Below are 12,325 nucleotides of genomic sequence, written 5' to 3' on the forward strand. Positions count from 1 at the left end.
CCTTTCTTCTCTATGCTTCATGGAGGTGCGAGGGATTGGAATTTGCTTCCAGCTGAGCTGAACAGAGCTGAACTGCAGCCAATGGGGGAATTCACATTTGTAGCTGCTATTTGGAGCCAGCCCTCTGCCTCACTGGAGGAAGCTCTACAGGGCAGCCCTTGCCTCTTACCAGCCTCCTCTTTCGCCTGCAATTACAGCTGGCTGTCTCCACAGCTTCACTTTGCTGCATCCCGAGCGCCACCCCTCAGCCCTGCCATACGCCCTAGTGCCTTAGCTGCTGTACTTGGTGTCACAGATCTAGGGGACCAGTGCTACGCCCCAGCTTTTCAACAGTCCCTTGTAGGAACCCTTCAGTGGCCAGACCCCCAGGAGGTCCCACTCATCCTTCAGAGTCTTACTTCCTCCCATGCTGAGCCTCTGGGCTCCAGCCTCCCTGCTGCACACCCGAATGCAGATGAGCCAAGCTCCTGGGCAGAGACCTGTCATAGACTCATAGAAGATCAGGGTTGGAAGAGACCTCAGGAGGTCATCTAGTCCAACCCCCTGCTCAAAGCAGGACCAATTCCCAACTAAATCATCCCAGCCAGGGCTTCGTCTCCGTCTACTCTGCAGGACCCAGCGCACCTCATGCAGGATTTGCAGTGACACCCAAGCAGTATTTTCAAACTGGAGCAGGGTTGGTTAGTCCCCTGAACACAGCCCTGGAAGTCCAGAAATTAGCACAGAAAAGCAAAGGTAGCTTCTCCCAGAACACCCTGCTCCATGCCCTGCTGGTCAACTACTAGTCCTGCTGCGAGGCTCGGTCCAACTCTTTTTTCTGGGTGGCTGGTTGTGAGATGTCGATGTGCAGCCCATTAGAGTCTTCCATCGTTTTCTCGTGTTTTCCATTGTGATGGGTAGGCCTTTTAATGACCCATGCAGTCCATGATGACTCACACTAACACCTGAGTCTTAGTCCTGCCCTGAGAGCAAACTTCATCCCCTCCCAACTGCTGGGAAGTGATGCAAAGTACAGAGGGAAATAACCATGAAAATCTTGCAGAACATTCCCATTTCATCTCTGTCAGTCTGAGCATGCCTTACCCTTTCACTGTGTCCCAGTGTAGCGGCTGGGGCCAATTCGCCCCCGGGGTGGGGGAAACAATGCAAAGGAGCAGACTGGGGACATGGACGAGGCAGTGGTTTGGCAGAGGAATGAATGTGGTCATGCCGCTGTGTCACTGTGCAGTGGGGATCGCCCCAAGTAGAGGGGAGCTGTGACTGGGCTGGGGGGATTGTGGCTGGGGCAGCAGGTTCTGACTCAGGGGGGTCTCTGACTGTTTCAGGAGCTGGTGATCTTTGAGGAGGCGGCTGTGTATTCCACCAAGGGGCACGTCTCACCGCAGGGCCCCCTGCAGGTTCGCCATGCAGGAGAACTACGAGAACGTGATCTCGCTGGGTAAGGATCCTGCCCATGCTGCTCTCCAGGAGGCATAGGAAGTGCCCGGCTCGGCTTCTGCTCAGGGCCCTTCCCTGGTCCCTTGGTCAGCTCCATCATCTCCAGAACCTGTGTAGGGGAGGTGATCCCCTCCCCATGTCCTCCCACAGCAGCAGTGCTGAGCTCTGCTTGCCCAGAATCGTAGAGCCATATGGTCACAAGGGACCGCAAGGGTCATCCAGTCTAACCCCTTGCCAAGATGCAGGATTTGTTGTATCTAAACCGTCCAAGAGAGATGACTATCCAGCCTCCATTTGAAAACCTCCAGTGAAGGAGCTTCCACAACCTCCCTAGGCAATCTGTGCCACTGTCCTTCTGTTCTTATAGTAAGGAAGTTTGTCCAGAGATTTAATGTAAATCTACTTTGCTGCAGTTTGAACCCATTGAGGGGAGGGTATCAGTGGTTTGAGCATTGGTCTGCTAAACCTAGGCTTGTGAGTTCAATCCTTGAGGGGCCATTTAGGGATCTGGGGCAAAAATCTGTGTGGGGATTGGTCCTGCTTTGAGCAGGGGGTTGGACTAGATGACCTCCTGAGATCCCTTTCAACCCTGATATTCTATAATTCAGTATCTCTTTTCCTGCCCTCTGTGGCAAGAGAGAACAACTTTTCCTCCACCCTTTCAGGGCAGCCTTTCAAGTATTTGAAGCCTGCTATCATCCTCCCCCACCCGCCCACGTCTGTGGCCACCATCATGTCCCCTGCTATCACACAGTCTGGTCCATGCCCCAGCCTCTCACTGGTCCCCTGGGAGTGACCCCATTAGTGGGCTGGGCCCCAAGGACCTGCACAGCGCCACTGGGTCCTCCAAGACTCCCAGACTGGAGCACTGGCACGAGTGCTCCGTGTTTCTCTCCAGGGCTCCTGGCACTGAATCCAGCCCAGCCAGATTCCTGCAGGAGGCCTGTACAGTGCCCCTTCAGGATGCAATGCTCAGTGAATATTAGCAGCGACACAAGCAGCCTTTGCAAAGCAAGGTACCAGTTTATTAATGCCCTAGCTATAGAATGTGGAAGTTCTTAGGGCAGCACAAAGAGCTGGGTCCATGCTGGCCAAAGCAGTGCCATGATGGGCCAGCCAAGCTGTGAATGAACCCCATCCCTGGCTCCTTCTCCTGACCCCCCAAAAAGCTGCCTCCTTCCAGTCACCTGACACCATGTTCTCCTACTCCGTTGGGCTGGGTTTTCTTGCTGTTCAGTGATTGGGGCATTCCTTTGTCTTGCTGGATCCTCTGATTTGAGTCGGTTTCAGCCCGTTCTTTAATGACCATATGCATTTTCACCCCAGACTGGGTGGTGACACGCACACGCCTTCTATGCCATTCCAGGAGCAGCATTAATCCTTTGGCACCCACTGGGGAGCGATGCAATGTACAGGGGGACAGTGAGGCACAATGAGGCTTCATAAAAATATTACAGAAAATTCCCTCTGGGCTTCATTCCCCTCTTGCTCACCCTGGGGTATATCAAGAGTAAGCCACTGACGCCGCATACTCCTCAGGTGTAAATCAGCATCAGGCCTTTGACTTCAATAGAGCTGTTTTAAGTCACACCAGCTGGGGATCTGGCCTCTTGAAGTGGCATTTGTGTAGCCCCAGAGAGCAGCCTGGAGCTGTCCGACCTGCACAAGAGCAGTGTGACACTTCTGAAGAGGCCGAAATGTAGGTCAAGACAAAAGGGCAGCTGCTCCAACTCAGCCTTCTAGCCAGTTTCCAGACCCAGCTGCTTTTCATTAAACCTTCATTCTCAACAGGGGCTGAGAGCCAGGGGCCTCCTGGAAGACTGTGGCTTTCCGTGACCTTACCCTGGATACCAGCAGCCCTTTCTCAAGCTGCAGATTTTAACCTCTCCACATTCGGCAGCTGTAGTTCTATGCGGGTGTAAGCGGCAGAGGTGTTTATTTCAAATCCTACCCAAGGCTTTTTATACCCACATCATTATTTTTTATAGTACAGAGGCTCATAATCTGGGCCCCGTCACACCGGGCGCTGCACAGACACATAGTGACTGAGATCAGAGCCCTGTCGCACCAGGTACTGCACAGACACACAGTGACTGAGATCAGGGCCCCATCGCGCCGGGCACTGCCCAGACGCACAGTGACCAAGATGAGGGCCCCGTCGCGCCGGGCACTGCCCAGACGCACAGTGACCAAGATGAGGGCCCTGTCGCGCCGGGCACTGCCCAGACGCACAGTGACCGAGATGAGGGCCCCGTCGTGCCGGGCGCTGCCCAGACACACAGTGACTGAGATGAGGGCCCCGTCGCGCCAGGCGCTGAACAGACACATAGTAACCAAGATTGGGGCCCTGTCATGCTGGGCGCTACACAAACACACAGAGACTGAGGTCAGGGCCCTGTCATGCTGGGTGCTGCACAGGCACACAGTGACCGAGGTCAGGTTCCTGCGGCACCAGGCACTGCACAGACACAATGTGACTGAGGTCAGGGCCCTGTCGTGCTGGGCGCTGCACAGACACACAATAAGAGGTAATCTCTCCCTGAAGAGCTAAATAGACAAGAATTATTATCAAATGGGGAAACTGAGGCACCAAGCGGTAAGGCAATTTATAGAAGGGGTCAGAGGCAGAGCTGGGAATGAAACCCTGGTCTCCAGAATTGCAGCAAATGCCTTTAAACATAAAGCTAGCCTATGTCTCCTTGTCTACCTTATAAAATCATTCGCTTTCTTTCAACCCTAACAAAAAATCATGGGGCTATTCAGTTAGAAGGGGAAGTGGCTAGGAACTGGGTGGTATCCCTTTAGAGTCACAGAGTCAAGACCAGCTGGGACCATCAGATCGTAGTTTGACCTTCTGTGTATCACTGGCTGCCAGCACTGCCTGGCACCTGCACACTCAACCCAGCAACCGAGGTGAGACTAAAATCAATGAGACCATTGGTTATTTTTGACAGTAATTTCCAAGGATGGATTTCTTTGCTGTGCTCTGCAAGCAGCCCAGCCCCACTCCCATGATGTTATCTAAATAATGCAATTAAGGCCTTGGCTACACTCACACTTTACAGCTCTGCAACTGGGGTGTGAAAAAACACACCCCTGAGCGCTACAAGATACAGCGCTGTAAAGCGTCAGTGTAATCAGGGCAGCAGCGCTGGGAGCGCGGCTCCCAGCGCTGCACGCTACACCCGTAAGGGATATGGTTTACATGCAGCGCTGGGAGAGCTCTCTCCCAGCGCTGCCGCTCTGACTACACTCACACTTCAAAGCGCTGCCGTGGCAGCACTCCCGCAGCGCTGCCGGGGCAGCGCTTTGAAATTCCAAATGTAGCCATACCCTAAGAGACTCCTTCTTCCTCACCTGCGCCAGGGAAAGAGGGAGGTGCCAATAGCTTCAGAGGCATCTCTCTCCCAGCTGCCTCACTATCCTTCAATTTTCATCCCCCTCCTCTTCATGGCTGCAAGTCTCCTGTGCTGTAACCCAATTCACTGTCTTTTGCAGTGAAAACTAGAGAGCAAGAGGCAGCTGCCGACAGGTCCCGGCAGGGGAGGGAAACAGAAAACAGTATCCGGCTGCAGCCAGATGCTGAACTCTGTGCTGTCTTGGAGAAAATACCATAGTCACAGCCACGGAATGAAGGAGTCCACCTCTCCCTGATCCAAATGAGTGAAGTAGCTGAGAGCTCATTTGTTCCGGGCTTTCCGCAATCATAAGGAACTCAATACCTGTTTTTATCTAAATGAACACTGAGATTCTGAACCACAATTCTGTGTCAAGGTGTGATTAAAACCTACATCCAGATGAAGTTATGATTGATAATAGTACATACCAGGAATTGAGGGTAAGATACATTACAAGGATGTTATTCCAGGAGGTTCAGTTAAGGTTAAACTTAAAAAGAAATCCAGCACATACATTGAGGTATGGATATGCACAGCTAAGTCACCCAAACAACCTTAACTCTGCCCTCTAGCAACACCATGAAATAGCCACGAGTGTGATTAATCCAGTTTCATTTTTGTGAGCATTCACAAGCAATTTAAAGGGATATCACCCAATTCCTGTACCCTACAGAAGGAGGGATAAGTAAAGGCAGCTAGGGAATGAAGGCCATCTCAGAGGTGGTCATATGTCCTAGCAAACCATTGAACATACTGAGCTGTGAGTCCAGATCTGAGGCTGTTTGTTTTGGGAATGATATTCGCCTGCCATTAAATTTTAGTATTTGGAGATAGGAGATAACACCCCCCACCTCTTTAAAATCACCAGGTTAAAATTCAGCCCCTAAATCCTTGCTGAGGCACGTAAGTAAGGCCAGGTGTTTAAGCGTGTGCGTGGCTCTCAGAACATGCGTAGTCCCATTGGAATCCTACTCATGCACTTAAAGTTTGGCACCTACCTAAGTGCCTTGCTGACCTGGGTGCTGAAAGCTAGAGCTGGTTTCTTTAGCTGCTGTGAGGACTCTTAGGCCTGGGATGGCCCACTGACGTCACACACCGCGGGGAGGGCCGTTGGCTATTTTAACAGCCGTGGTGGCGGGAGGGGGAATGGACCATTTGGGTTAACCGCTCAGGAGCCAAATTAAATAAGGAAAAGAGTATTGCCACATCCAAGGTGCCTGTGCTGCATAACTCTGGGCATGGCTCCTCCACCTGATCTGATGACTGTTCAGCGTCACAGAGGATGTTGTATGAGAGCCACCAAGCAACCAGAGAGAGCAGAGAATATTGATGTCATTCAATACAGCACACTTTTCAACAGGAGTTCTCAAAGCATTTGCCAAAGGAGATCACTATTTTTATCCCCTTTAACAATTGGGGAAACCAAGGCATGGAACAAGGCAGTGACTCACTCAAGGTCAGCCAGTTGGCTGGAGTTGTGCATAGAACCTGGGTCTCCCAACTCCCAGTCCAGTGGACTATCCATTAGGCAGCCACACTGCTTATTACAGTCACAAGGAGCAGCTGTCCTGGCCTGCATGATAAAACCAGAGCTAATGGATGTGATCAGCCTGTAAGCAGCCCATTCATCCTAGACTGACAGATTCCAGGGCCAGAAGGGAGCCTCTTGATTTTCCTGCTTCTGGAAAGGGCGTTACATCAGCTTCTTCCATTAGCATGGCTGGTAGGAAGCCATGGAGGAATCCAAGTAACTGGGCTAAGTTCTTCAGACTCTCATATTTTCTAGAAGTCTGTTCCTGCATCAGTGGGGATTTTTCCATCGAATTCAGAGCGCACAGGATTAAGCTTAGATCTTGCCATTCTGAGCCCCCTACTCAGCTTTCTAGAGCTTCCTCTGTGTAGCTGATAACCAAAGTGAAGAGGGTCACTTGATCGTGGTTTATCAATACCAATCTGAGAAGGAGATTTCTGACAGCAGACCTTGATCTAGCAGACAAAGGCAGGCAGAGATCCAGCAGCTGGAAACTGAGGCTAGATAAGTCCGAATGGAAAATAAGGGCCATGTTTTCAACAGAGAAGGGAATTAAACACTGGAACAGTAACATAGGGCTGGGGGGAAGTCTCTACTTCTTGGGTCTGTGAATGAAGCTTGGCTGTCTGTTGATGGTCCAGCAGGCAGAGTATTAGCCTGGGACTCTGAAGACCCATATTCAGTTCCCTGTTCTCCTACAGATTTTTTCCTAGGGACTTATTCTCTCTGTGCCCTAGTTTCCCATTTGTAACATGGGGATAATAGCATTGTGTTACCTCACAGGGATGTTGTGAGGATGGGAGCAGCGAAGGCTGAGGAATGCTCAGATGTTCTGATAATGGGGGCTGTGTAAGTACCTTAGCTCTCTTTCTAAAGAGTGGTTCTAGCTCATCCACAAGATGTGGGCTCTCTCAAGATATGAGAGGCTTTCTGGCCTGTGTGATATAGGAGATCAGACTAGATGGCCATAAAGGTCTCGTCTGGCCTTAAAATCATGAAAATCTAACCTAGCCACCTGTCTCTGTCTCCTTTACCCATGTCATCTATTAATCTGGGCTGGGGTTTTCGCCCTCGTATCTAAGCACTTCTGATGTCTGAGCTGTCCTTCTAATGCTAGTCCATTCCATGTTTCCCTTAGCGGAGGAGATTGCGATCAGCTGGCCCCGGATAACCGCTTTTGCCGAGTCCCACAGAAGGAGAGGATTGGTGTCCGGTAAGTTGTTCTGGGTAGGGTAGAAACATACCTGTGCATTCTTCACACTACAGAAGTGCTCCTCAGGGTAAATCAAGGGGCAGTCCATGGAGAACACTCCTCATTCACACAGGGAATCAATCTCAGCAACCTAAGTGCATTACTCCTAATTTATACACAGATCCCTCTAGGCTACCTTCACTTTCCCTCACATCAGAGCAGCATGCTGATAGCCTGGTTCCCTTTCAGGTATAGAGATGGAGTCAGAGCAGGGCCAGCTGGAGCCAGCCCAGGTGCAGAACTCAGCCACGGCTGGGCCCAGTGAAGGAGGGATGACCCCTGACTTGCGTCGGCAGCTGGGTCTCATCCTGCAGACCGCCGGCCGGAGCCAGGTGGAGAAGATGCTGCGGGAGCTGGTGAGGGAGCAGAGCCAGGAGGGCAAGCGCAAGACTCGCAAGAAAGCCACAAGGAGTCCCAAGGATGGAGGTCAGTGGCAGATGGGAGGGCAGAGGGCATTAATGGAGAGGATAGAGGGAGGTGCCTGTGGTGTGGAGAGAAGAAAGATGCTGTGTATGTGCATTTGTACCTGAGTGGTGTTATACTTTAGTGCAGTGGTTCCCAAACTGGGGTTTGTGAAATGTGACAGGGGATTCTCAGGGAAAAATTCCCTAATGGCGGACAGAGCTGTCCCTAGGGACCCTGGGCAGCATGAGACCAGCAGCCCATAGCGCCTGGACTTCCTAGAGCTAAGCAGATCAATGCAAGCATATCTATCACACTGAGGAGATTTAAACTTCAAGGGTCCTTATATGTAATGGAAAGGGAGGTGGATATTTTTTGCTGTTTTTAAAATTAAATAGGCAGCTAATATTGTTTTTAAAATTATTATGAAGAACAAGTTTGAGCTTTGTTGTAATGTGCATTGTTTGCCTGGACTGCTCAAGACCTGAATGCTTGTGTAGGAGGAATTCTTTGAGTCGACTTCTTAAATACCTTCATGCTGTTTCACATCTGATACTCCTTGATGAAACATACCAGCCTTGTCTTAAAACAGGCTTATTCAAAGTGATACAAGCTACAAAAGGGAGATCTTGCAAGTGTGGTGTCATTTTCATAATGTAATAATAATATTGTAATGATAAATAACAATTAATAATAAAGAGTGTGTAATAAGCATGTCATAAAAACAAATTTAATATTTCCAAGATCACTGCTTTTATAACTTTTACTCAGGTAAAGGAGAAAATACCTTGAAATATTCATTTTTAAGAGAGCGTTCACGAGACTTGACATTTTAGTGAAAGGGGTTCCCATGTTGTTAAAGTTTGGGAACCACTGCTCTAGTGGCTGGGCCGACAGAGAATATAAGAGACCTACTACTGCTACAGCTGGGGGGAGTTCCTCTTTAGTTCACGGGGGCAAGGCCTGTGTTTGTGGAGCAGAACGACCTGGGTTCATGACCCTATTCCTCCAGCATTGAGGTGTGTGGTTATTAAATATTTAACCTGTAGCTAAGTCCCTGTTTTAAGGACAGATCCCCAGCTGGCATACCTCCCTTGAGCAGATGTGAGCTTACACTGATTTCTACCAGCGGAGGATCTGGCCAGAATTTTGTCTCTCTCTGTAAAATCTCCATACAAATAAAGTCAGATGAGCATGAAAATTGTTGGGTGAGTGGGGAAAATTTGAAGGCAATTGATCAAGGGATTTCTGAGATCCAGTGCTCTAAAATGAGCCCATGTGGCAAAAATTAAGCCATATCAAAACAGCAAAGTTGCACTAAATTGGTTTTAAACTGGTTTAATTAAACTAATATGAACCCCTATGCAGACACGCTCTGGGCTTATGTGTAAATGGAGTTATTTTGGAATAGCTTTAAATTCATAGAGTGCAAGGCCAGAAGGGACTTGTCATGACTTGAAAGAGGGCAGTCAGACCTAGTGGTCAGAGCAAGCCTCAGGCAGAGTCCAAGACGGGCCAGAGAGCAAACGGAGAGTCAAGTGTCTGGAGGCAGACCTGGTCAGGTTACCAGGAGATTAGGGTCAGGCACCAGGTTACAGACAGCCGTCGAGTAGCAAAGTCAAGGACAAGACAAGGTCAGAAACCGGAGTCTAGGGTCTATCACAGGCATGGTGTGGAGCAGAAACAGACAGGCAGTCTGTGTTGTTGCTCAGACAGCTCCCCTTCATGGCTTCCTAGTTTAAGTACTGGTTATCTGCCAGTGAGGGAGTTGTGAGGGGCCCCCACTGCCATCCTGCTGGGTGGTACATACTGCTGAGCACAGCCTCACACGGTCCTCATATGGGAGCCCTACCTAAGCCTCCTGTGATGACAAAGAGGTGTCAGTGGCCCAGAACCCCCTGGGCCCAGATTCCAACCCTTTATCATGGTGCCGGCACAGGCATGTCTGGGTGAGCCTTGTGGATTTCTTCTATCGCATCAGGGCTGTAGACACGGGAGGCAGGCTCCCAAATGCGTTCTTCGGGGCCATAGCCATTCCAGATAATCTGGGGATTGTCCTGCTTCGAGCAGGGGGTTGGATTAGATGACTCCTGAGTTCCCTTCCAATCCTAATATTCTATGATTCTATGATTCACCCCATGCACCACGTTAGATGCATCTGTTTTCACTACCAATGGATGAATTGGGTCAGAGTGTGCTGGGATTGGGGCCATGGTGAAGGCAGCCTTTAGCTGGTCAAAAGCGAGCTGGGCTTTGGGCGACTAAGCAAATCACACAGCTTTGTGGAGGAGGGAAGTTAAGTGAGAAGAGACATTAGTGATGAATCTCCTATAAAAATTTGCAAAGCCCAGGAAGCTCCGAAGTTCCCAGAGAGTTCGGGGTGCTGTCCAGTTGCAAATGACTTTCACCTTCTGTAGATCCATCCTAATTCCCTCTGGAAAGATGATGCATCGCAAAAATCAGTTGGTGGTTTGGTTGAAGGTGCACTTTTCCAGTTTGGCATGCAAACCATACTTCCATAGTCTCCCCAAGACATGGTGGCAGTTCTGCTCCAGGTTCTCAGGAAATACTAGTTTATGGATGAGGTGGGTAATCACATACTGGTCTAGGAGATCCCTGAACACATCGTTCACAAAATGCTGAAATGTTGTAGGAGCACTGGTTAAGCCAAATGACATCACCAAGTATTCAAAGTGCCCATATTGGGTACAAAAAGTGGTCTTCCATTCAGCTCCAGTCTTATGTGCTCTAGATTGTATGCCCCTCCCCGAAGGTCTGGTTTTGTGAAGATCCTGGTGGTCTTCGGGCAGTCCAGCAATTCCAGAATAAGGGGTAAGGGGTACTGGTTATGAATAGTCACTTGTTTCAGTGCACAATAGTCTACGCAGAGGTGTAGTGACCCATCCTTCTTCACAAATTGAGCTGATGCCCCCACTGGAGAGGTGGATCACCAAATGAAGCCGTTGGTGATATTTTCCTGGATATACACACATAGCGACTCCAGCTCTGGATCAGACATGGAGTATATCTGCCAGTAGGGCAACTTTACCCTGGCATGTAGGTCTATCAGGCAGTCAAAGTCTCTGTGTGAGGGTAGTGAGTCTGCATTTTTCATTTTGAACACATCCAGGTAGTTACAGTACTTGTCAGGGAGGCTGAGGTTCTGCCATGTTGCCACTCACATCTGGGTAGACTCCACCATCCAGTGTTCTGATTCTGAGAGTCTCCTCCCATCCTGAGGCCCAGGTATGGGTCATTTTGGGGTTGGTTGCATCATTGGAGACATGCTTTCTGACCATATTCGAAGGAGAAGCTAATGTTCCTCCACTACCAGGAGATACGTGGTCACGCCGCTCCAACCAAGGAATGCCAAGAATTATCCCAACAATCAAGGTGACCCATCAATCATCTCCACAAGGTCTGGTGTGGGTTTTGGGCAGATCTAGAGGATTTTGGCTGCCTCAGCAGCTATAAAATTGGCAGCATACCTGGAGTCTATCATCACTAGCTATGGGGAGATCTACCTTGCTTGCCCCAAGACCTGCAACCTCAGTAGCAACTGGAAACACGGAGAGGCACCATGGTTCCCAGGTGGGGTTCTACTAGAGGGTGGGGTTGGTTCCGGATCATGGAGTTCACACATACACACTGGGCCTGGGCTGGTCCATTTCCCAAGTTATTCTGAGCTGGGTAGGAAGCAAGGGTGTGTCCTGGTCGTTCCCCACCCTGCCCCCAAGTGAAAACAGAGGTTCAGCTGTTGTTGACACTCACTCTTCTCCGGGATCAGACGTCGGCGACTTAGGTCAACCCACATGGGTTCAGGACTCAGTTCTTCAGGCCTCAGTGTGGAGGGCGGATGTGGAGTATCGGGCCACATACCTTTCATAGAATCATAGAATATCAGGATTGGAAGGGATCTCAGGAGGTCATCTAGTCCAACCACCTGCTTAAAGCAGGACCAATCCCCAACTAAATCATTCCAGCCAGGGCTTTGTCGAGCCTGACCTTAAAAACCTCTAAGGAAGGAGATTCCGCCACCTCCCGAGGTAACCCATTCCAGTGCTTCACCACCCTCCTAGTGAAAAAGTTTTTCTTAATATCCAACCTAAACCTCTCCCATTGCAACTTGAGCCCATTACTCCTTGTTCTGTCATTTGCTACCACTGAGAACAGTCTAGATCCATCCTCTTTGGAACCCCCTTTCAGGTAGTTGAAAGCAGCTATCAAATCCCCCTCACTCTTTTCTCTTCTGCAAACTAAACAATCCCAGTTCCCTCAGCCTCTCCTCATAAGTCATGTGCTCCA

The 12,325-nt window shown here is 49.9% G+C and overlaps 1 protein-coding gene across 3 annotated transcripts in view; it reads left to right on the forward strand.

Moving 5' to 3' along the window:
* The window catches only part of LOC127032783 (zinc finger protein 665-like), a 30,157-nt gene that overhangs the window by 909 nt on the left and 16,923 nt on the right, over positions 1-12,325 (forward strand). For all 3 annotated transcript variants that reach the window (XM_050920369.1, XM_050920368.1, XM_050920370.1), the window contains exons 2-4: positions 1,326-1,438; positions 7,505-7,579; positions 7,808-8,044. In XM_050920369.1, coding sequence (XP_050776326.1) covers positions 1,405-1,438; positions 7,505-7,579; positions 7,808-8,044 — 346 coding nt within the window. In that variant the 5' untranslated portion in view covers positions 1,326-1,404. The remainder of the gene's footprint in view (positions 1-1,325; positions 1,439-7,504; positions 7,580-7,807; positions 8,045-12,325) is intronic.

This window comes from Gopherus flavomarginatus, chromosome 12, assembly GCF_025201925.1.
Source record: "Gopherus flavomarginatus isolate rGopFla2 chromosome 12, rGopFla2.mat.asm, whole genome shotgun sequence".
NCBI classification, from domain to species: domain Eukaryota; kingdom Metazoa; phylum Chordata; order Testudines; family Testudinidae; genus Gopherus; species Gopherus flavomarginatus.